Source organism: Xyrauchen texanus, chromosome 38 (assembly GCF_025860055.1).
Source record: "Xyrauchen texanus isolate HMW12.3.18 chromosome 38, RBS_HiC_50CHRs, whole genome shotgun sequence".
Lineage (NCBI taxonomy): Eukaryota > Metazoa > Chordata > Actinopteri > Cypriniformes > Catostomidae > Xyrauchen > Xyrauchen texanus.
The window spans coordinates 29,290,085-29,314,293 of record NC_068313.1 but is presented as its reverse complement, the minus strand read 5'-3'; the positions used below and the strand labels follow the sequence as shown (position 1 = coordinate 29,314,293).

Genomic DNA, 24,209 nt, shown 5'->3' with positions numbered 1-24,209 from the left:
GGATTTTTGTGTGTGTGTGTGTGTGTGTGTGTGTGTGTGTGTGTGTGTGTGTGTGTGTGTGTGTGTGTGTGTGTGTGTGTGTGTGTGAGCGTGTAGTTATCACTTTGTGGGGACCAAATGTCCCCATAAGGATAGTAAAACCCGAAATTTTTGACCTTGTGGGGACATTTTGTCAGTCCCCATGAGGAAAACAGCTTATAAATCATACTAAATTATGTTTTTTGAAAATGTAAAAATGCAGAATGTTTTCTGTGAGGGTTAGGTTTAGGGGTAGGGTTAGGTTTAGGGGATAGAATATAAAGTTTGTACAGTATAAAAACCATTATATCTATGGAAAGTCCCCATAAAACATGGAAACACAACGTGTGTGTGTGTGTGTGTGTGTGTGTGTGTGTGTGTGTGTGTGTGTGTGTGTGTGTGTGTGTGTGTGTGTGTGTGTGTGTGTGTGTGTGTGAGCGTGTATTTATCACTTTGTGGGGACCAAATGTCCCCATAAGGATAGTAAAACCCGAAAGTTTTGACCTTGTGGGGACATTTTGTCGGTCCCCATGAGGAAAACAGCTTATAAATCATACTAAATTATGTTTTTTGAAAATGTAAAAATGCAGAAAGTTTTCTGTGAGGGTTAGGTTTAGGGGTAGGGTTAGGTTTAGGGGATAGAATATAAAGTTTGTACAGTATAAAAACCATTATGTCAATGGAAAGTCCCCATAAAACATGGAAACACAACTGTGTGTGTGTGTGTGTGTGTGTCAAAAACAGTAAGGTCATTTGTAAACATTAGTTAGAGAATAAAATGATGTTGCACATTTTTTACACACATGATTGGCACATGACATCTTGGCACAAGATATATTATAATAATGTGATAAGTTTCTAATAAAGAAACACCTTTTATTACTAAATCAGTTCTGCATATTGCTATTATTGTGGGAAGAGTGACAAAGCCTCTTGATTGATGGGAGGAAATCTGATCCTTCGGAGGACATTGACAGCCAATGGGAAGACGCGAGCCGGCTGTTTGTGAAGGGAGGCCCCTGGACCAGCAGCAGGCAGCGGGCGTGTGTTGACTTTCGCGCAAGAACTGCCGGCGGAGGAGGAGAGACGCTGATGCCGGTTACAAATCCATGAATGACTGGGGTGAGTGCATATGCTTTACGTTCTCCATTACATTTGACGTTTCTGTTTATCGCTACTAGAAAAACAGTTACCAAAAGCCCATCTCTTCAGAGGAGCGCCTTACATCACGCGTAAAATAATTGGGCATTACGCTTGCGCTACACCGTGGCATATATATAGGTTAGGAAACTTTACAGTACTTGCCACTTTATTTACCTGGTACCTACTATGAATCTTCTTTATTTAATACTTGTTTCATAATACAGAGACTAGCTGGGGCGTTTCTAGGATTTGAAAACTTAAGGGGCTGAGGGGATTGATATGGATACTTACTGCTCTAAATTATCCCGTCACTGTTTTACGATGTGAGACATTTCAAACGATTTAGTCGGTGCAGGAGGCGTCCGAATGATTCCGAGTGAATTGCGAACCGATTCAGGCTTTGCCTTTCCATTTGATAGGCTAAATTCGAAAAGAACCGATTCAAAAGAGTCATTTGCGAATCGCTAATTCTGATTCTAAACAGGCGACAGATTTTATTTTTCCTTTTTTTAAGATTTCAACAGTTCAGTCCGTCTATATAAAATATTGACTTACTTGAGTAACAATAACCAACATTTAGCCTACTTAATAGGCTATAACTCCCGCACCATTTCCACTAATAAACTTAAAAAACGTAAATAATTTTGCTTATCGTCGCCCCTGGAGGCTGTATGTGTATAAACGGTCCCTCTGTATGCGCTCCAGTGCGTAGCATGTTCATTCATGCTCCTCTCCTTCTCCAATAAATCGCCTAAAGTGATTCTCCTGCTTTAAAGGGTGATCGGACAGCGCACATCAATTCAAGAGAATCCTAACCCTGCAGAATGGACGGACTTTACGACCAACAAGTGCCTTTCATAAATTCTCATGTAAGTCTAATGAAGGTAAAGTGGTGCACTAACTGATTGTAAATACAGTAGATGTAGACGCATCTTTTTAAACTCTTAAATTATAGGTTTGTGAAGTAAGATTACATTTTGTTCTCTATATTGATAGTGCAGTGTTCAGCGTAATTTTATTTAATTTTTTTTTATTTTGCTTAAGCTAATTCTACCAAACCTTTTCTTAGAAATGACTTTTGTTTGTGTACTAACCCTCATGATGTCAGGTTGATCCAGTCTCAAAACATTGAATAAAGCTTGTTAATTTAGATGCTGCAAGAGAGATTTTAATGTGATGTGTTTAGATAAGACTTTAATAAAATCTGTTAACTTAGATGTTACTACATGAAGCACATTTATTTAGGTTATGCAGTCAAACATTTCTATGATGTGTGAAGCAAAAGTTGTGTGACCTGTCTCTAAAAGACAGCACATGCTCCATCTTCATTTGAGAGAATTGATCTGTAGCTTTCTGTTTAGAATCCTCAGGGGGAAACGTCCAACACAACAGCAGCGAAAGACAGGAAAAGAAAATTCATTAACTCAGACCTGGCGTTGGACACCGAGGGTAAGCGCTCAGGTGTGGGTAAAAAAGACAATGTTCATTTCACGCCTTCTTAACACTTCACAAAATGCAATATCGCTTGTTGCCATCTGCAACTCGGGGCTTTAAAATCTCAATCACCTCAACTGAAGAAGCCCGGTTTTCTGAGGACTTCTTCAGAACCTCAAATCGAGATGCGTTCTTCAGCCTGAGTGTCCAAACTCGAGCTTGCCTTGATTGTCTGCTCATAATTAAAGCTTTGTACCTGTTGTTTCACAATCTCAACTCAATTCTGTCTTTGTTTTAGAGCTTTTTCAAGATCTCAGTCAACTCCAGGAGACCTGGCTCGCAGAAGGTAAGCTCCTGTCTTTTTTCTTGAGTCTTGCTGAAGATTTGTTACTGGATTATCAGGCTTTTGTTTAAAAGCTGAAGAAGAGAGATTGCATGGGGGGAGATACGCTGGGAAATTTGGGGGTGGGGAACAAATATGCCTCTAGTTACAGACCTAATCTGCAGTCCAATTAATGCATCTGTTGCAAAGGCACTTGGTGTGTCATGCATACATTAGAGCTTGAGAGAGTAGCAGTCTAGGGGAGACTGAGGAGGTTCTGCACTGAGTGTCATCACAGATTACCAGAAGAACTTGCAGTCTTGTTCACTCTGCTCTCCTCTCCTCCGCTTTTGGAAGGAGCTACGGCAGACGAGCCACCGACACCACCACCTCTCTCTCTTTCTCTCGCACACACATACGCGCACACGTTCTCTCACTCACTCGTATTCTTTTTCTTTCCTTCTTGATATTTCTCAAATAGTGTTTTAATTTCTATCATTGTCAGCTATAGAACTTTATCATTGTACTTTTTAAAATGTTTGGTCAAACGAATGGACTTCTTTTGAGAGAGAGTTGATTGAAGGTAGAGAGCTTCCAGAGCCTCAACATTTGGCGGTCATTTTTTTCTAACTTTTTGTTTGTTTTGGCAATTTTTTGTTTCTCATGGCAAGACATGCTGATTGTGGTCTAACGCAAACGTGATGCTTCAGGAGTTAAGCGCGAGTGTCTTCTTCCCACCTTGCTTGCAGCACCGACCTTTAGGTTAGTAAATAGTTTCCTGGCACTCTTGGGTTGGTTATACTGTCCATGTGTGTTCTCTAAATGTAGAAATTTGCTTTTAATGTGATTTATTTTCAACATGTATCTATTTTTTAAAAGGCAAATTGTCAATGGGTAGTTTTGATGTTAGGTTTTCTGATTGTTCTTGTCTTTAAAGTTAGTAAATTGGTGCTTGTAGTATTAGTGTAAACTGTGATATTTAGTATTGCAAAATGATGTAAATGTAACTTAGAATTAGTGTTTGGTTTTCTAAATTCTACTCTGAGGCTGCAAAAAGTGAACGTTTTAGAGGGTTTTCAGTCAAATGTTTTTGAGAACTTAACAATGATTTAAATTGAGGGCTTTGAGGATTATCATTGATCACTTGTGGAAAAATATGCGTTGATTGTGTAAATATAAAATGTCATTGTGTTTGAATTTATATTTTTGATTTAACAGTTCCTCATTAATTCTGTTGCAATGATTTAAATCATTCTTTTTACGGTGTTTTTATTAAATAACTTCTAACTTTTGGAATATTATCAAAATATTCGTAAATATATGGCGAAAATAATTTTGTGACATTTGCATTTTTAGTAAAATGTCAAAAATATGATATCATCTGCATAAATTTGTTTAAGCAGTGCAAGCTATTACGCATATAACACAAACCTATCAGTGTAGACATAACAGCTTTTTGTCTATTTATTGTTCGAGCAGTTTGGTTGCAAATTGAAGAAAAACAACAACAACAAAAACAAAGTAGTTGGACAGCTGAATATCATGCAAAGCAGTTTTTAAAACCGAAGCCAGTGTTTTGCATGAGTGCAGGTGCCTTTCAATCTATGCAATGCATTTGCCTGCATTTTGGACAAAAAGAGGAAATGAATATGAGTGTCTGTTTTCTTTCAGTGATCACAATCCATCTGGTTTGTGTGTAATTACAATTATGACAATAGCACATATACCACATGAAGTTCTGGCTATTTCAACTTAAGTATTTTATTATTTTGTAACTTCTAAAATGACCTTGAATTGAAATATCACAGTGATTCATAGCACAAATGAAATGTATTTTCACACAGCTGCACTACAGGACATTGTTTTGTGCATTGTATATCTTGTAAAAAGGCTTAGATCTAAGGAAATAATAACTAGACCTGTCCAGCTGAGTAAAATAGAAAAAGCAAAGGAAAATGGAATCTCAGTGTTTAATAGACCGCTTTCATTTGCTCTTTAATGTTTTAAAAATGCTTGCAGTATAATTGTGGATTTTAAAATTAAAAGTACGCTTTAGAACAGATTTCAGACTTTACTGTCCTTGTCGCAAGTTTGATTATGCCAGATCCACCCCAGGGCCTCTGAAAGAATAAGACATGACTTAAATATTTTAGTGTATCCGGCAGAGAGAAAAAAAGTGTTTTGAGAAAAAAGTAGTCACTGGAGTAGATATTAAAATGAGGAGTACAATTCAACTTGTCTTACATCCATCAGCCCCAGAGCCCAAAGATTAGAGATAAATCGTTGATAGATTTATTATATGACTTCCTGTCCATTAGAACCCAAACGAAGACCTGGTGGTTTCATTTTAGAGATGTATTAGCTCAGGTAATTGGAAAGAAGAGGAAGACGTATGAGCAACAGACAGAATTTCCGGCAACGTAGACTGAAGAGCTGATAGGTCGTCATTTGACATACACATGTCATTTCTGCCAGAGACAGGTTGCAGTCATTGTTCAGGGGAGACTGGGGCTAGTTGTCACATGGGTAAGGGTTTCCTCTAGCAGTGGTTTTGTAAGTTGGTTTCAAACACATATTAAGGAGTCCTTTTAAATTAAAAAGATTTTGGTGAATTCTGTTCTGCACACTAAAATTCCAATATCATAATTTATTTATCCTGTAACTAATAAACAAGCGAACACAACAAAACTACTCTGGCATACATTCAGACAAGGGTCAACTATACAATACAAATTTATTTTTACTGAACGCTTTAAATGTGTTCACAAGGAAACAACCATTATTATAAATGTCAGGTCAATTTTATTGGGGCAAGTGGTCACACATACATTTGCACAGTTCATTAATTTAAATATTTGTTGGCCAAAACAATCATTTGGTATTTTTGTATGCTACTATACCTTTTACATTTTTCTTTTCCATCAATTACCATTTTATTTTTCTTGAACTATTTACATTTTGCTGAAATGGCAATGGCAAGTTCCATTGTGACAACTTACCCCAGTGTCCCCCACTATTGGGAATCTCCCATCTTTTAAAAAATTTACAAAAAAGAGATTTTATTCTCAGTTGAGTTTAAAAAAAAGTAATTCTTTGTTTGCTTGTATTTGATCTAGTAGTGTGACATTTATCTGAGTTCTCTATCCCATCCCTTTTGTTAGGCAGAGAGGTTATTATAGGTGGCTCGTTTTGTAGTTCATTTGCACAATTCCAGCCCTGTTATGTGTTTGAAGCACAGCATTTTGTCCCTTTTCCACTCTTCCCCTTTTTTTCTTTAACTGGTGGACATGCTCCAACACCTTAGCTAGCCTCAGGAGTGGTGCTGGGATCAGCTGTCCCATTCACAGGTTGCCTTATTCACCCTGCTGAGAATACTGGCTGCAGCTCCCCACTTCCTCTCAGTCTCTCTTTCTCTTTTTCACATTTTCTCTTTTTAACTGATGTTTACTCTACTTCTATGTCTCCTCATGCACTTTGTCTTTCTTTTCTTTTCTGTTGTTCATGGTTCTGATATTGTGAAATATTTTGATTTTGTTTACCTTTGTACCAGCTGTGATGTTTCTTGAGTTTCACCCATAAAAAGGTTTGCTACTGTTGTTTAACTGACCCAGTTTCAGTTGCTGTGCACAGGAAAATCCTTTAAATATTAATTGGTCCTGATTGCTGAACAACTTTCTGGGTTTGAGATCAGTACATGGTTTACAGTTTGTGTGTGCTTTTGAAGTTTTGAAGTGTTTTTTTTTTTTGAGTACTTTCAGATTGACATTGGATATGAACGTGTTAGTGCTGTGCACAAAAAAGCAAGTAGACAGGATTTGTTGGTGCAAATCATTTTAAATTCAATTCAATTTTTTTTTTATCAACATTTTAGGTTAAAATGTATTTGAATGTGTAAGAGTAAAAATTTTTACGTCCTGTAACTGGTCACCATTTCCTTTACTGGTAAATGGTAAAAACATTATAATAATTAAAAACATAAATAACATAATAATTAAAACATAATAAAAAATGTCATTTTACCATCAACACTCATTTTAAATGGCCCTATGGTGTGACAAATAATAATAAAAAAAAAGTAAAAATATAGTCTTATACTCTTTTCATTAGTATGAGGTCAAAAAATCCCTAATGAATAATAATTACGCAAGAATTAGCAACATGCTGTCATAAATAGTTTTAGATGGATTCTGAAAGTATTCAATGCCAACTTCCCAAAGATGGAATTTAGGACACAGTTTGTTTCATTCAGTCTTTCAAAACACAGAGCACAAAAGCCAACTAAGCAAAACCTATTGCCTTACAAATAGCAAATGTTGATTTGTGCGTGTTGTGACTTGTTACCGTTGTTGTGAAAATGAAAATCCAATTTAAGTGCAGAGGAAAAAATGTGCTAATAGCCCCGTGTGGTGAGGGCTCTTGCACTCTTCTACCACAGCGCATTTTCAACATGCAATAAACAACAGAAATCTTACAAGAGTGTAAATGCATGTGATATAAACATGAACATGCTTAATTGAGCTCAATATGAAAGCTTCATTATTTTAGCATTAGCTATGAGAGAGGCAAAGGTAGGGGAACGTGTGCTGTTTGAACGGCAGCCGACGCTGCAGGGACAGGTGCATTCACCAGAGGGGTTGTGTCCCAATTAGACAGTGTGAACAATAGGTGTTTTCTCGTTGCATGGCTATCCTTCTGAAGACACAACATAGTTGTGGAAAGCACACATGATCAAAAGACCGCTTTGTGAAACCAAAATCTGTTTAAAATCTTTTTGTTGACTGGCATTTATCTCAAAGTCTAGCTTTGTGTTTATTTTTTTTATTCTGAATGTGTTTTTTCATGTGATTAAGCATGATCAAAAAGGCTCTTTGAAGAGAAAATCAGTTTGAAATCTTTTTTGTTGACTGGCATTTATCTCAATATTTATCTCAAAGTCTAAATTTATTTGTTTGTTTTTCAATTCTGCAAGTTTTTTTTTTTTTCTTCTTCAGGTAACTATACACAGATAAAAAAAGTCCTCTTTGTGAAGGGAAAATCTGTTAGATTTTTCTTTGTTGTTGTTGACTGGTATTTATCTCAAAGTCTAGCTTTGTGTTTATTGTTTGTTTTTCAATTCTGGAAGTATTTTTTTCAGGTGATTAAACATGATCAAAATGTCTCTTTGTGAAGGGGAAATCTGTTTGAAATCTTTTGTTGACTGGTTTTTATCTCAAACTGTACATTTGTGTGTATTGTATGTTTTTCTCTTCTGTAAGTATTTAAATACATATTGATAGTTGATGTATAACATGAGCTTTAGTTTATTAACATCACAATTTTAAATCACAATTCCTTTTGAGTTTTTCACCATTTAATCACCATTTGTTCATGCAGCATGACAAGGGATCTTTAAAAGTACAAATATTCGATGTAGTCTATCATATAAGGAGGTCCTAAAAACTACAAAACAATTGTACTTTTGTAGAATTATCTAAATGATATATAAATAAGTTTTAGATGAAGTATAGCTGGTCAACTGTCTTCCTAAAATGATTGTATGTAAACTACCAACATATTTTGTAGTAGATTTTTAGAAAGAAATCACACGCAAGAGCCTGCTTTGCCCTGCAAATTAAGTTATAATTAAGTTATGGACATAATTAGAGGATATGTTTTCTCTGTTTTAAACCAGTAAATGTATTTATGGGTTGGTTTGAGAATTTCAAATCATTAGTGTTTCAATTATAGGGGATTATTATAGGAAATGACTAGTTTAAGTGATTATTGCAGTTAGATTGTGTTTTCTATACTTGTTAGCCACTGGAAACGAAACACAGCAATTGTGAAAGAAAAATCTTTAATTACCTTTTCCTCTCTTTTTTTCTCCACAGCTCAAGTACCTGACAATGATGAGCAGTTTGTTCCAGATTTTCAGAGTGAAACCTGTAAGTGTAATTTTTTACTTTAAAATGATAAAATAAAAAATTAATTATAGCTCTTTAATGTACTAAATAATCTGTTTTAATAAAATATATCAAAACATCACACTAATGTATAAGGGTCTAATTGAAATAAGAGTCTCAAGTTTGTTAATTGAGTTACATTTGTGTAATACCCTCACAAATGGAGCTATATATATTTCAAAACCTCTCAATTTGCTTTTGTCATTTACTGCATGTTGTCGTTCACTGCTGTTGTTTCTGTTAATAAACAGAGGGAGTGAGCGAGCGGCGTGTGTTCTTTAGGTTGTGTACCTTCTCAGTGAGTGCAGCCAGAAGCAATAGGCCTTTAAATGTGCATAGGAAGCAAAGTTGGCACAAAGTGGTCGTGGCAGAGCTGGTGCCAGTGTTGGAAGTGGCATGGGCTGAATGAGGCACAGTGGGGAGCGAGTCCAGCTTATGTTTTAAAGAGGAGCCAAAACAGACTCTGTTACAGAGGATGTCGAAGAGAAAAGGGGGGCTTTGTCTTTCTACAGAAGTCAAGCTCATCAGCTAAATAAAATATAGTACTGTTTGCTGACAATGGGGTATTGTCCTATACTCCTTCCATAATGTGATCTAGACTTTATTGTGAGTGTAGCCCATCAGTAAATTGATCACGTAAAATCATCACAAAAGAAAGAATATAACCATGTTTATTTACCTGTTTATTGTTCGACTGATTGTGTCCATATACCTACAATGGCCATGTAGTCCAAAATTGTAGCAGATACAATTTTTAGATTATGTACATGGTAAGTTTGATAAATATATAATATAGTAAGAATAATTACAAAACAAATCTCAATGCACCTATTTGAGTAAGTAACAATCAATCAAGAGTACTCCATAATTCCTCAATGTAGAAGCATACGTAAATTTAAACAAAAGGGTTAAAATAATGCTGCAGTGTATTAGTTGGCGTAGTCGGCGGGATAAGGGAGGAGAGCAGGGACAGGCAGATGGAGCGAGAGTGAGGAAACGGTGGTGGGGCTCCTGAACGGGCATACTGGCCCTCCCATATGGGTGTGAGTCGACAATGCCAGTGAATCACTTCCATTTCATGTGGCCCATTCCTAAAAAAGCATAAAGAAAGATATACGAGGAAAACACACTAAGTAAAGAGACACCTCTCCAAACGTCTGACACCACTTTTGAAAGTGCTTCTATTTAGCATTTTTTTTTATTTAATACAAAATATTTTGGGGCATAACATTTCTTTCTTTCACATTTTTGAAAATTCTGTTTATTTCCAGGTTAAAAATTTGATTTTATATCCCACACTTTCAATGTGATCTCAGACTTTTGGACTCCACTGTATGTTTTTTTTTTTTAAATAAATGGCATCATATGTTTTTAAATGTTCATCTGCATTTTAAATCACTGAAGATCAATCATTTTTAACACAGTGGTTTGCTGGCTGGATGAAGTGTGATCAAGCAGTGATTATTTTACTTGCTAGTTATTTGCCCTTTTTTAAAGGCCATAGTAATTCAAGTCTAGATTGTTTAAGAAGAAGGTATGACTAAATCTATTATCAGTAACAGTCAGCGAAGAGGTGAAAGTGAGAAAGGCACGAGGGTGAGAAAATGCACGACCATTACAGCAAAAAAGAAAAGACACACTATAGCATGTAGAAAAACTTGTTTCTCCAAAAATGCATTTATACAGTATATTACACAAGGTAGAGTGAAAATGGACTTTTACAGCATTATAAATAGGGTTTTGTGGAGAAGCAATTGTCTTGTGGAAAGTAGTTTTTTTTATTTTTTTTATTAAATTTAGCATTAAATCGGACACTTTGAATTCAAGTAGCTATTGATTTATGAAAATGTAATCTATCAGAGTGCGGCTTTAAGGGTAGTCAACCCAAAAATGAAAATTCTGTTGTCAGTTACACACCCTCATGTTGTTCCAAACCTGTATGACGTTCCTCCGTGAAACTCAAAAGAGAGACATTTTGAAGAATGTTGATGCTGCTCTTTTTTCCATACAATGAAAGCTAATGGTGACTGAAGCTGTCATCCACAAACATTCTGCCTTACATCTCTTGTTGTGTTGCATGATAGAAGGCAAAATCATGGAGATTTGGAATAACATAAGACCAAGTGAATTTTAAATTTTTTTATATTTTGTTTGATTTTCCATTTTTATATAATAATGACAAAACAAATTTGGTATTTTGCATAAGATATGACAAATGTATATTTTGCTATACTTAAGAAGCCGCTTGTTTTAATAAGAGGCATTTTATTTTAAGGAATGATATGTTTGAGTTGCACACTTAAAATGATGTTTGACGTGCTCATGAGGTTTTAAACGCATGTCATAAATTGCAAGGACCCAAATAATGGCGGTAAATGCCATAAACGAGTTCTTCAATATTTTGTCCATTAACACTAATCAATGCATGTGTAATTGCTGCAATCCTCAAATGACATTCTGTGTGTATGACGTCCTGTAAAATGAGAAGAGGCTGCTAACAGATTTTGTATTGATTTGTTTAATCACTCCTTTGCGTAAAAGTATTATTTCTTTCTGTCTGCGTGGCTCTTAATCTGGTCTTACAAGAACTCTTTGCATTTATGAATTATTAATTTGTTGTTCTGTTTTAGAATCTACTATCATGAAAAACATTTTAACAAGGCAATGGGCTATTCAAAAAAAGTGCCAAATATATACAAATGTTGGACTTAAAGCGTTAATATTTTTCTAAGAAAGACATATACATTACACACAAAGATCGAACCAAATTAATTTAGTAGTACCTATTTAGAATTTAAAATTTTCTAAACTTTTTTCCATGTAGTATTAAAGTATCATTTTGTTTTGATTTACCATACCAATAGATGTATGAACAGAATTTTAAATATTTTTATATTGTAAAAATGTGGTTGTAGCGCTAGACTGACAGGTGCAATAATGACTACTCATGCCAAGTCTTAATTCTTCATCTCTACCCTTATTACTTTGTAAATAGCATAGTTGAGGCTCCTTTTAACTGGTGAATCTCTCTTCAACATTTTAACCTGGATTCACTTTAACCATTACTCAATGACCCTTAAAGATCAGCTCTCTCAGACATCTCATGACTGTTACTTTGTTGCCATGGGGACAACAGCTGTCATTCAAGATACAGAATGCCAAGATACAGTAAAATTCTGTGAAAAAAAAAAACACTGGGGCAAATGTCAAGAGTTAAGAAGAATTTATTACTTTGATTTTTATATTGAATTCACTTACTGATTTTACTGCTTTAATTTGGCCAAAGAATATGAGTAATAATGTGTTTCTGATTAGTAGAGTGTCATAGAGGGATGGATGGATGGATGGATGGATGGCCAGGAACTGGTTAAAAAATTTGTTTTTAAATAAAACAGAAGTACCTGCTCGGACAATCACAGCAGCAGTGTTGCATTCATTCTTTACAGATGACTACACGTTGTTTCTCCATAACTAATCCTGTTAGCCTTTATCTCATCTCAATATGACCAAATTTAATCAGCCATTGTCCCTATGAGTGCTGTGAAGAATGTCAGGAGGTTTAGAAAGAGAGTCAAGCCATCAATGAAAGTACAAGTCTGGAAGTATCTGTTCACACTGAAAGAAATGAAACAGAAAAGTACTGTACTGTAAAAACAACCGAACGTTTGTATTCTGAATGCTGATCTCTCTGTTTCTCTTTCTCTCTCAGTGGCATTCCACGGGCTGCAGTTGAGGATAAAGCGAGAACCCCACAGTCCGTGTACTGATCTGGGCTTAGCCTGCAGTCAGGAGAGGCCCTTCAGACTCCACTATGGAGAGAAGTGCCTATATAACATCAGGTACACCGTTATGCAGAAACCCCCATATACACACACACACACACACACACAATCTCACAGAATCACATAGTTCTTCCATGAGACCATGTGTTACCATGATTTTACCATATGGCAGTGTTATGAACAGCAATATGATGAAAGATACGAATAAACAGTGCCATTTATTTACACTAATAATCAGGACAAACCAATAATTCATAAGCCTAACTGTATGCTGTTCATGGTCGCCATGTAGCAACATGGTGCATTAATATAGAGTTTGTGTGTTTATTAACCTTTTAAAATGGCTTTAAACGCAGCTCGTGCATCAGAATTCAGAGTCTGAACTATTTGTTTTAGAATAGAATATTATTTGATGATTTACATTTTATATCACAGTTATAAGAAAACACAGGCTGTAGCCTCACCTGTGCTAGATGTGTTAGACTGAAATGTTTGAAGAAGCAAAATTTGCCGGAAGACATAAGTGTTTTTTTAAAGCAGTAAAAAGACACCATCCATCCATCCATCCATCGTCAACCGCTTATCCTGTGTACAGGGTCGCGGGAGTAAAAAGACAGGTTGAACTGAATTTTTTTTAGCTGTCTGAGAGACTAATGTCACATATTTTGTTTTGCAAATTTGGCCTCAGCAACTGGTGTGAGATTTAAGTGATAAATGGACCGAATACTTTGTCAACATACATTTGCAAATCATATGATACAGTTTAGCAGACTATATTTATCCCATCATTTATTTTCCTAATTACAGATGTTTGTGTGAAAAAAATAAGCTAATTTAGCAGATTTTGCTTGCTTTTAATAAATGCACTGCTCATAAGTGTCCCTTTTTTATAGGTGTGAATTTGAACTTTAATACGTGATAAAAGACTAAATCAAAGGTAAAAAGGGTCAGATGAACAGAAGCTCAACAACCCCATAACAGATTTTTCAGCAGAGCCAAGAATAGTCTTAAATATAAGCTTGATTCATTGAAAGTACAGTAATAATAGATTTCCCTTAGTTATTTACTCAGAGGAAACTGTACAGCAGGTGCTGTTCCAAATGACTTGAATGAGATACACCTGAAATTGGAAATAGGGAAGAAAAGAAAAAAGAAAAGAAAGAAATTACTGTATGGTGCATTAAGTGCAATAAATGGCTTTTCCACTTGGACAAGCATCTATGGCAAACACGGTTGCCTGGTTACAGTAATCTTTCTATTGATTTGATTTTAAATGTATGTCATTTCACTTGGATGTTTTATTTCACCGTCGGAGCCAGCCTGCCCTCGTATTGCAAATGGCACTCGAGCTGAACCAACAACCTCTGTGATAATGATGTTCTCTTCAGAACTGCCATTGAAGTCTGTTCCTTTTCTTTTAGTGTTTTTGAATGGAGTTTAATTGCGTTAAAGTTCAGATCTGACAAGATATCTGATGGTGGCTCTTCTTTACTTTGTCAATTGTGAGATGTTGCAGTTGAGGGAGTTAAATGGGAATAAATGTGGATGTATAACAGTAGTATAGCTAGGTTTTATTATTGTTAGGTTATGGAACTAATGTACAACTGCTGCGTGTCAGAGGGCTAAAATTATATTAGATATGTGACATGCATGTCTTACAGTTTCCATTCATTTGATGCATTTTTGTGCATTTATTTACACTACAAGCAAAAGTTTGGACACACTTAAATGCATTTTCATTCCTTGTGATCTTAAAAAAAACATTGTAGTATAAATGCTTATGCTCTAATGCTAGAAAATATTTTTGTGGACATACAAATATGAATTTTATGTCTATGTATGAACTGCGTTACAAAACAAAAAATTTAATAAATAAATAAATGGTTTAGTTGGACTGGATAGTGAAGGAAAAGCAGCCAACAAGTGAATTTAGTTTAGACCAGTAATATTTGTAAAGGGTAATTTACACAATATATGAAAAATATATATATTATAAAATTTTTGCAGCATTAGTTAATCTTTGTTAATGTTAGTTATTCAATTTATTAAATTTTTTTACTGTTATTTCCTTGTGCATTAACTAAAGTTAACAAAAAGTATTAGTATATGTTGAAATTAACATCAACTAAGATGAATAAATGCTGTGAAAGTATTGTTTATTGTTTGTTCATGTTAACTAATGTTGGCAACTAATGTTAACAAATGTAACCTTAAAAAATGTAAAGTGTGTTCTCAACAGCCTCGGCCCGTGCATTTTAATTCTAGGCCTTCAGTCATACATTGCGAGCAGCCAACTAATAATACCAAGTGACATTTTAAAAACACATCCACGCATGAAAGCCAGAACAAAGGAGGTCTAATACCAAGATAAAACTCTCTAATAATATTTGCAATTTAAATTTAGCTTGCAATACATTTTGATTCGTCAGAGTACACGGTTACTTTTCAAAACTTGATCCGACACTGAATGCTCAAGCAGCCTAATTTACACTTAGAAATCTCCTGATGTTGCTATAACAATGCAAAAAGCACTTACCAATTTACTTGAAGTGAAAATCAGTCCTCCTTTCCTGTTTAATTAATCAATCGCATGATCATGCAGAACATCTTGTATTTTTAAATCCATAAGGACCTCTTTCTCAACGGCGATACCAGCAGAGACTGCCGACTCATCAGCAAGATCTCGCGCATTTCGCATTCAAATTACGTCACTTAAAGCGTGATTGCATCAGTCAAGGCCAGCTAGAAGGCCTCGACTGGGACATATCCTAAAATTCACATCCACCAAGAACAAATAAATCAATCTGATTGGCTGATGAATCTGACAATCTGACTTTAGATGACTATTCTCTGCACTGTTGAGGGATTCTGTGGAAATTCTGAAGGCCTGACGTGTTGGAGCTCAGACTCATACGCTGCTTCAGGCATGTGATTGTAAGCATCGAGGAATAAATTCTGATTGGATAATATTTTTTGCTGCTTGTTTGTAGATTAATTAGGAGTAGAAAGCGAAGCAAAAAGGTCAATGAGAATGAAAGGATGAAAAAATATTTATTTATTAGGCATGTTACACCAGCAGAGAAGGCTTTGCCGGCCCTGAGAAATCGCCACTGGTTCTCAACCATGATCTTGAAATACCAGTTTAGCATGTAAATTATGTCTTTAAAAGCCTTTTATTTATGTTTTTTAATTGCAATAAAGTCTAGCAGTAATAAATGTAAATCTTAAAGCCCTTCAGGACAAACTAACTTTAACTGCTCTTCTTCCCTGGTGACTGCAGTGCCTACGAGCAGAAGCATCCCGCGGGAATGAAGGCCTCCAGCCCAGCGTCTACCCCCTGCAGCACACCCGTGTCCCCTGGCCAGCATGTGTCTCCCACCGCCGCCCCCACCCCTAAACCAGACAGGACGCACCCTCACCTCACACTGCCCCAGTCCCTCCCTGACAGTGCTTACCCCATGGACCACAGGTACTGGGAATTAATGCACACTTACCAAAACACATCTGCCATACAAAAGATGTGGAACACCAAAAGTGAAGATCAGATTTTTAAATACTGGAAGTTAAATAGATATAATTCCCAATTTATCTAAATACTTTTTCAAGGAATTGATATTTGAAAGCCAAAATGATCAAATCATCTGAAGTGTATGTTTTTATTATTATTATTATTATTGTTTTCCAACAGTATGTAAACATGCTCTAGAGTCTAGACGGACATATTTGACCATTCCGCCACGTCTCGCTGTTTTATTTTTAGTTTTTTTCAGTTCCAACAGCCTATAAACTTGAATTCATCGTAAACATTTAATGAGTTCACTTTTTTGTTAAAATTGTAATGCATATCTTGCAGTATTTACCATAATTAAATATATGTATATATATATATATATATATATATATATATATATATATATAAATATCAGAATTGTTTTGGCCAAACTCTAGATATCAGCATTGGCCATTTAAAGACTAGTTTGGTCGACCATTAGCAATAATTATAATAACTCATTTTGGAATACCACAAATAGTAAATATCATGCATGAGACCTATTCAGCATTATTTGCTTCAGATTTCGGCGGCAGTTGTCGGAGCCGTGTCATTCGTTCCCCTCTCCTCCTTCAATAACGCGGGACGGACGGCCCATGTATCACAGACAGATGTCAGAGCCCAGCATCCCCTTCCCTCCTCAGGGGTTCAAGCAGGAGTATGCAGACCCCGTCTTTGAGCATCCGGCCATGGTGGGGGCCCCTCACCCACAGACGTACCCACACTCCATGATGATCAAACAGGAGCCCCGTGACTTCACATACGATTCGGGTTAGTACCATTTCTATCCGTTACCTGTCTGCTAAAACGTGCACTTATATGGAACCATTTCAAATGTTGTTTGTCAAAATTATTAGTTGTTTAATATGACTGAATCAACCGTACAATATTATGTTACACCAACCAGAAAATCATTGTTTAAGAGGTTATTACATGCTGTGTGTGAGATGGCAAAGACAAATGTTTGTATTTTTTTAAATCAGATACTGCATCTACTCCCTACCACAAACCTAACTGGAGTCAGCCTAAGAATCTTCTGGAAAACACTTTTTTTTTAGTACTACTTCAGATAGCAACTTTATTAGGGCTGGGGAAATTGATAGAATTAGCGTTATTATTAAGAAATGGGGTCTGATCTCATTTCCTGAGGGCCTGGCTGGAAAAGGGGCCCCTAATCTCTCCCCTAGGGCCCCCAGGCTGTCGGCCCAGCTCTGGCATGAATAAAGAGGCTTTTGGTTTTCATTCATAAAAAAAGGAGGTGGACTGCAGCAGTCTGTCAGGAGAGACAGCAGTGCTAACTCTCAGCTGTTTCCTGTTCATTATGTGAATCTGGAAAACAGAACCTGAGTATGATATGGCCTTTTCTGTGTTGTTTATTTGATGTCAACCCCAAGGATTAGACTTATAGAAACTTTGTTCCCAAGTATATTTTAGTCTAAAGTACATTTTTTGGTATAAAAAATACATTTATTTTGAAATGGTTGTAGAATGTGGTTGTAGAATGACACACTTTAAAATGACTGTGCAACTTTTTCCACCATTCACATTTTGTAGGGACTGTACAACAGTAAAATTCTGAACTCTTACTTACACGAGTGATTTGTCTATGTTCCTGAGGAGAGCATTGACATGTTTTGCATCCCCTTCAAGCCATTTACAAGAATGTATTCTGCCTCATAAAGGAGCTTGTTTGTTGTGAGCCATATAAGGATTGGGCAGTCAGTGGCTAATTTAATCAGACGTAATTTCCTTGACAGGCCCATTACTTGAATGAAACCCTGAGAGATCTATATAGATCCAAATGAACATGGTTAGATGTTTTATGGAGCATTCACTTAAGCTGTCTTGCTTAGCTTTGATTGAATCACAGCTCCAGTAAACAACATGAGTGACATGGAGCAGATGACATCGAGTTTGGTTAATCCTCACAAATCTTTTGTCCATAACATTTTGGTCTTCAAAATTTGGAATAAACACTTTACAAAAAGGTTCTATTTGTTAATCTATTGGGTATCATGAACTAACAATGAATACGCAATGATTATTTTGAAAGCATTTATTAATCTTGGATTATTAATCTGAATCTTTACAATTGGTTCTTGTTAGTTTATCCAAATACTATTGTTCATTGTATGTTCATGATCGTTCATTGCATTAACTAATGTTAACGTATACTAATAATTTTTTTAAATTGAAAGTTGCAAATGTAGACACAGAGGATGGCCGAAGCATTTGTTTTTAAATCCACTGTTGCCTAACAATAAAAGACATTATCAGAGTGCGGACCGTCTCGTATTTTTGTTACTTCCTTAGCACCTGAACTTGATGGGAGAGTGCAGTGACTAAGTTTAAAAGTTGCATATATACAAATTAAAATTAACCAAAAGTAATCATAAATAATGCTAATTAATTCTGTAAAAATATTGTTCATTGTTATATTAATTCATGTAATCTATTGCATTGATTACTATTAACGAATACAACCTGATAGTAAAGTTACTAAATTAATAAATATATAATTATATTACTTGTAATAAAATAAATAATAAAATGGTTTTAGGCTTCAGTAGAACAAACATGCTCTGACAAACTAATGCATAATAACCCAAATCTAAAATACTTGCTTGTTTTGTTCAATATTTTTTTAGAAGTGCCTAGCTGTCACTCTGTATATCTGAGACAAGAGGGATATCTGGCCCACGCTAACAGAACAGAGGGTAACTAGCTACGCAGAATAATGTATTTAAAACATCTGATATTGATACATATTGTTTTTTTTCTTGATTAATATGAACAATTTAGTATGTTTATGTACTGTATATGTCAATGTCACATTTCCATAGGCTGTATGTTTGAAAAAGTTGCAAGGCACTTCTATGACGACACATGCGTGGTCCCAGAGAAAGTGGAAGGTATGCTTTTCTTCAGATTTTTGTCCTGAGTTACACATTCCCATGAAAATATTATATTATTTTATTTAAATGGACTCTTTATTGCCATTTGTGGTCTTGTATATGAGCAACCAGATATCTTACTTATACAAATTACAATGTAATATCACAGATTTATCTATTTATAAAAGCACTGTTGCTTTAACCGACATTGCATTGTGAAGACCTGGTGATTTGCTTGTCTTGCATCATCATGCTTCTGTCTTGCCGTGGACATTTTTTCTGGGATTTGGCTATGAGAGTTAATTTTTTTCTTTTTTTAAATATCCACCTGCAGGCGACATAAAGCAGGAGGCGGGGTTATACCGTGAAGGCCTGACCTATCAGAGACGAGGCTCACTGCAGCTTTGGCAGTTTTTGGTCGCTCTTCTGGATGACCCTTCAAACTCACATTTCATTGCATGGACTGGCCGGGGCATGGAGTTTAAACTCATTGAGCCTGAAGAGGTACTAGCCATTTCAATGTAATGTTTTACAACCAAGATTTCATCAGTATGTGGTGAATTTTTTGTTGCCAAATTACATAAAATCTTGATTAATTTACAGTCAGTCATGTGCAGTCAAAGGTGTGCATTTATCAGCATTTTACAATGGATTCAAATGGAGCTCATGTTTTCAGAATTTAGGGTCAGAACTATAGTAGCTGTTTTATATGGAGCCTTAATCCCACTATGAAAAAAAAAATACAAATTTAATTCTGAATATTAATTCTATAAAGATATAAAGTCACATTTGCAAGATATAAACACACAATTCTGACTTTCTTGCAATTGCGACTTTATATCTTTATAGAAATATAGTCAGAATACTATTTTATTTTTTATTCCGTGGTGGGATATATATATATATATATATATATATAAGAAAAAAAAAAAATAAATAATAATAATAATAATAATAATATATATATAAACAAAATATTTAAAATAATAAAGTATTTCTAATTTTTGTTGAAAGATGATTTTTAAATGATCTGACCTTACATGCATGTTTTGATTCCTAGAAAGGCCCTACATTGTTTGTACAAAACAGTATTTCATATCCACCTAAACTGGACTGTAACCAAAAACATTAAATATTTCAACATGTTGACTTTTTAAAAGTCAGAGCTACAGTAAGATGACGACCCAAAGTCTTTGGAAAGGGCGGACAGAGGTGTGTTTGTGTGATTTGTCACACACTTTGTGTGTGTGAATGTGGGTATGGGTCTATGTGCGAGCATATTGGCATTGGTCCAACAGGCAGCTGTAGGGAACAGGGTAGTCATTCATGCCATCAGGTGACTGGGGGCTGTTAGGACTGGCCGGGCGAGTGCAGGGCGCTAATGAGCTGCAGTAGAGTGAAAAAGGCCCATGGCGCTGGGCTCTGAGAGAGTGGTGGGAGAAAGATTTGAAAAGGAGGGGGGGCACAGGTGGGTGGTCATACGGACAGGTGCAGGAACATCTGCCACGCTCGTCTGTTCCTAATGAACACATCTCTGACTGGAGGTGTAGATGCATGGCTGTGTCCGATTTGAGAGTGCAGATCCGTTTTACACTCCCCATAGTGTTTAGCTGCAGACTTTTCAAAGCTTTGTTATTGAGAAGGGCCTCTGTGTGGGCTAGTCTATTCATCAGGGGGTGTTTTGTCTAATGATAGTCATTTGTAAAGGATCTTATGTCTGAAATTTTAGAGAAAGTTCTTTGTTCGTGTTTTAGATTACTGTAGTACTTCAATTGTTACAACATACTTCCTTTCCTTCAAAAGGTGGCACGACGTTGGGGAATTCAAAAGAATCGTCCAGCCATGAACTACGACAAACTAAGCAGATCATTGCGTTACTACTATGAAAAAGGCATCATGCAAAAGGTATAAAGGCAAAGTTACCATTCCTCGAAAAAAAAAAATTGTTCAAAAATTTTTGACCTTTATAATTCTTGACTGTCTATATTTGAGTACAGACTCACTAACAAGTACTTCAGACTTAAATATGTGGATTAAGTTATACTAAAACTAAAAGTTTTTTCCAGAGGATGTTAGGTAAATTCATGTTTCGCATACATACTTATCCAAATCAAACAAGTCAATAAAAATTGCTGAGCAAATTACATACTTTTGTTTTGCTAACTTGGGTGTTTGGATACTCTGGATTATCTAATGCCATCCAATGTCTTACATACATTGCAAACATAGTGCATCACAGTTATGTAGCATATGTTGTCCTTTTTTATAATAAGCAACTTTGATGTGCAATATGTTCTCAAGCCGCGGTCACACTACACTTCGCACTTCATTCACTCTCATTCAAATGCATCAGAACGTGGGAAAACGCAAGCACATTTGAAGAAATATCACATTTCTCTGTGGACGAAAGTTCAATGGAAATTTCCTCCACTAAAAATTTAGACTTTTGAAAATGCTGTCCATAACCACATATTTAAAAAAACTGAAACATGAAAAAAAGTTTTCAAATGAAAATGAATCTGTATGGACATGGCCTTTATCTTGACATGCATCTAAAATTGCGATGCTCCTGAGCAGAAACATTGAACAACATTGAGATGCAGTACAACGTTCAAAGACGTCCGTCTAGTGCATGTTTACATGGAAAAACATTTTAAAAAAAAACAGCACAAATGGATGCAAAGACACATTCGGTGTGAACATCCCCTTGCAATTAGCTACAATGCTAAATTATTTTAAGCAAGACTTTGGCAAAGAAATTTGTGACAGTTAAGGTTCATTTAGGTTTTTAGTTTTGGAATTTTTGTTCATTAGCATTTCTAAAGCATTATGAAAAAGTGAAACTCTCTGTGCATTATACATTTTCCCAGCACTGTTGAAATATATATAGTAATATTTTGGTTTCTTGACTCCTAAGGTGGCAGGTGAAAGATACGTGTACAAGTTTGTCTGCGACCCTGAGGCCTTGTTCTCCATGGCCTTTCCTGACAATCAACGTCCAGTGCTGAAGACCGACCTGGAGCGACAAATCAACGAAGAGGACACTGTGCCGCTGTCACACTTCGACGAGAGCATGACGTACGTTCAAGATGGTGCTTACAGCAACCCACACCCATACAGTGAGGGCTACGTCTACTGAAGGCTGCTACACAAAACATTGTGCTGCGGCCATTAAAAAAAAACACTCCGAACTTTCAGACTTCTCCCTAATTTCCTTCTCAGTCATTCCCCAGGACAAAGAGTGCACTTTATGGACAGAAGATGGCAGTGTGTAAAGCTGCAAACTGACTGGTGTAGTTATGTTAGATGCTCCTTTTGGTGTTTTTTGTTGCTGTTGAAGTGGATGGGGTCAGCATGCCGTATTTTCACAGCGAAAGACTCTTGAGGGTCTTGTCCCTCAGGACAGATGTTGTGGTTTATTTAGTCAGGTTAGAGTCTGGAGCGCGTGGGTGGATAATTCCCAACCACTTTGACCATTGAAATTCTTCTTGGATGGTTAGTGGAACGCTTTGTTATTTTCACCCATTTTCACCGCATTTGTTTTTCTCCCTTGGTGTCATACTGAGTAACTAAGTAAATAATACAGTGTATTACTATGGAAATAAAATCCTTTAAACTCTCCATGTTGAAACGAGCACATATATACACCAATCCACGTTGTATTTGGTCAACAAACATTCCTTAAAGGGATAGTTAACCCAAAATTTTAAATGATACTTATTTGCTCACTCTCATGTTGTTTCAATTTCATATGACCATTCACTTTCATTGAAAGGGGAAATAAGATGCAATGAAAGAAAAAGGTGAAAGAGATTAACATTCTAACTCACATCTTTTGTGTTCCACGGAAAAAAATAAAATCAAACGAGTTTGGAACAACATGGGGGTGAGTAAATGATAACAGAATTTTCACTTGGGTACTGACTGTACCTCTGGTGGTTATATACTAGCACATTACAACAAATGACAGATTCATTTTATTTGTGAAGGGTTATTATACACTAATATTTAAGTGATAACCATATATTTTCTCATATGAACATAGGAGGGAATATGCAGGTAATTTTCTCAATGAGCAAGACTGAATTTTTCCTTTATCTCAATGCATTAGCAGAAGAAGAAAATCATGGCAGCATTTCATAATACTACATGGTGTTTCAAATTCTGCTCTGAATTTTCTTGAGACCTATTTAAATAAACATCTTCAGTAACTGTATACTTAAGTAACTAAACAAAACATTTAAACCCATATTTCACTGAATATGACTTTTTGATTAAAACCGTCTATAGATATCAAATAGTTATCTTCAGACAAGTCTTGTGCAAGGTGCAAGCTTCACACATGTCTATGACATCATTCTATTAAAGTTGCATTTTCACTACAACAAATTGTGACAAATTGCTTTTTTTATTAGAATACACAAAAGTGGATGTTGTTCCATTATCTACTCCACCATGCCATCTTTGAAAATATAAACATGCATATTCAGGTTAGTGCACCTCAATGCTGCTTTTCATGTCATTTGAGTCACGTATGATTATGGCAGCTATGCCCTGGCCTGCGGTACGTTCACTATTTTTTTCTTCAATTTTTTTCATTGGAAAAAAAATCATCAGTGTTTATTGAATGTAAAAAATATATATACATAATTGCGAAGGGAATGGCAATAGCTACACTTCTGTAATAAAATAGTGTTGAAATACAGTTGGGTTGTTTTTTTTCCCTAAATATGCTCTGAGAGGGTTCTGATTTTTCTGAATCGGTTTCTGATGTATTAGATAAAATATCTTTAAAGCATTTACTAATTTTGGTTGATGTCAATTCATAAATATGCTATTGTTCTTTGTTAGTTCATGGAAGTTTAGAATGCATTAAATTACATTAATATATATATATATTGTAATGTTAAAAATGTATTAGTGTATGTAGAATTTGACATAAACCAAGATTAATAAATCTTGTATAAGTATTGTTCATTGTAATTTTATGTTACCCATAACTATTGCATTAAAACATGCAACCTTATTGTAAAGTATTACCTGAGATATAAATATATATATATATTTATTTATTTATATCTTTTTTTTATTGGCATTTAAAAAGTGACGATGTTAACAAAATCA

At 35.5% G+C, this 24,209-nt stretch overlaps 1 protein-coding gene across 5 annotated transcripts; it reads left to right on the top strand.

The window, feature by feature from the left end:
• The first annotated feature begins 1,064 nt into the window (after window positions 1–1,064).
• LOC127631466 (ETS translocation variant 1-like) lies at window positions 1,065–24,110 on the top strand. Of its 5 annotated transcripts, none has more exons than XM_052109581.1 (13): window positions 1,065–1,140; window positions 1,938–2,030; window positions 2,523–2,622; window positions 2,894–2,941; window positions 8,788–8,841; window positions 12,569–12,698; window positions 15,922–16,110; window positions 16,715–16,962; window positions 18,840–18,908; window positions 19,035–19,103; window positions 19,420–19,589; window positions 20,889–20,990; window positions 22,003–24,110. In XM_052109581.1, exons 2-13 carry the CDS (start codon window positions 1,986–1,988, stop codon window positions 22,222–22,224), a joined length of 1,446 nt encoding a protein of 481 aa, XP_051965541.1. In that variant the 5' UTR covers window positions 1,065–1,140; window positions 1,938–1,985; the 3' UTR covers window positions 22,225–24,110. The 5 variants fall into 5 exon arrangements, with proteins under 5 accessions (XP_051965541.1, XP_051965543.1, XP_051965542.1 ...); XM_052109583.1 differs by having other exon boundaries at window positions 2,523–2,610; window positions 22,003–24,109; XM_052109582.1 differs by lacking the exon at window positions 1,065–1,140 and having other exon boundaries at window positions 1,778–2,030.
• Window positions 24,111–24,209: the final 99 nt, after the last annotated feature.

What these genes read in the sequence shown, in the direction of transcription:
- LOC127631466 (XM_052109581.1), top strand. Translation starts at nt 1,986, where the DNA reads ATGGACGGACTTTACGACCAACAAGTGCCTTTCATAAATTCTCAT. An exon ending in CACCGAGGGTAAGCGCTCAG is followed by an intron (nt 2,623 to 2,893) that starts GTGTGGGTAAAA and finishes TCTTTGTTTTAG; the next exon opens with AGCTTTTTCAAGATCTCAGT. An exon ending in AAGTGCCTATATAACATCAG is followed by an intron (nt 12,699 to 15,921) that starts GTACACCGTTAT and finishes TGGTGACTGCAG; the next exon opens with TGCCTACGAGCAGAAGCATC.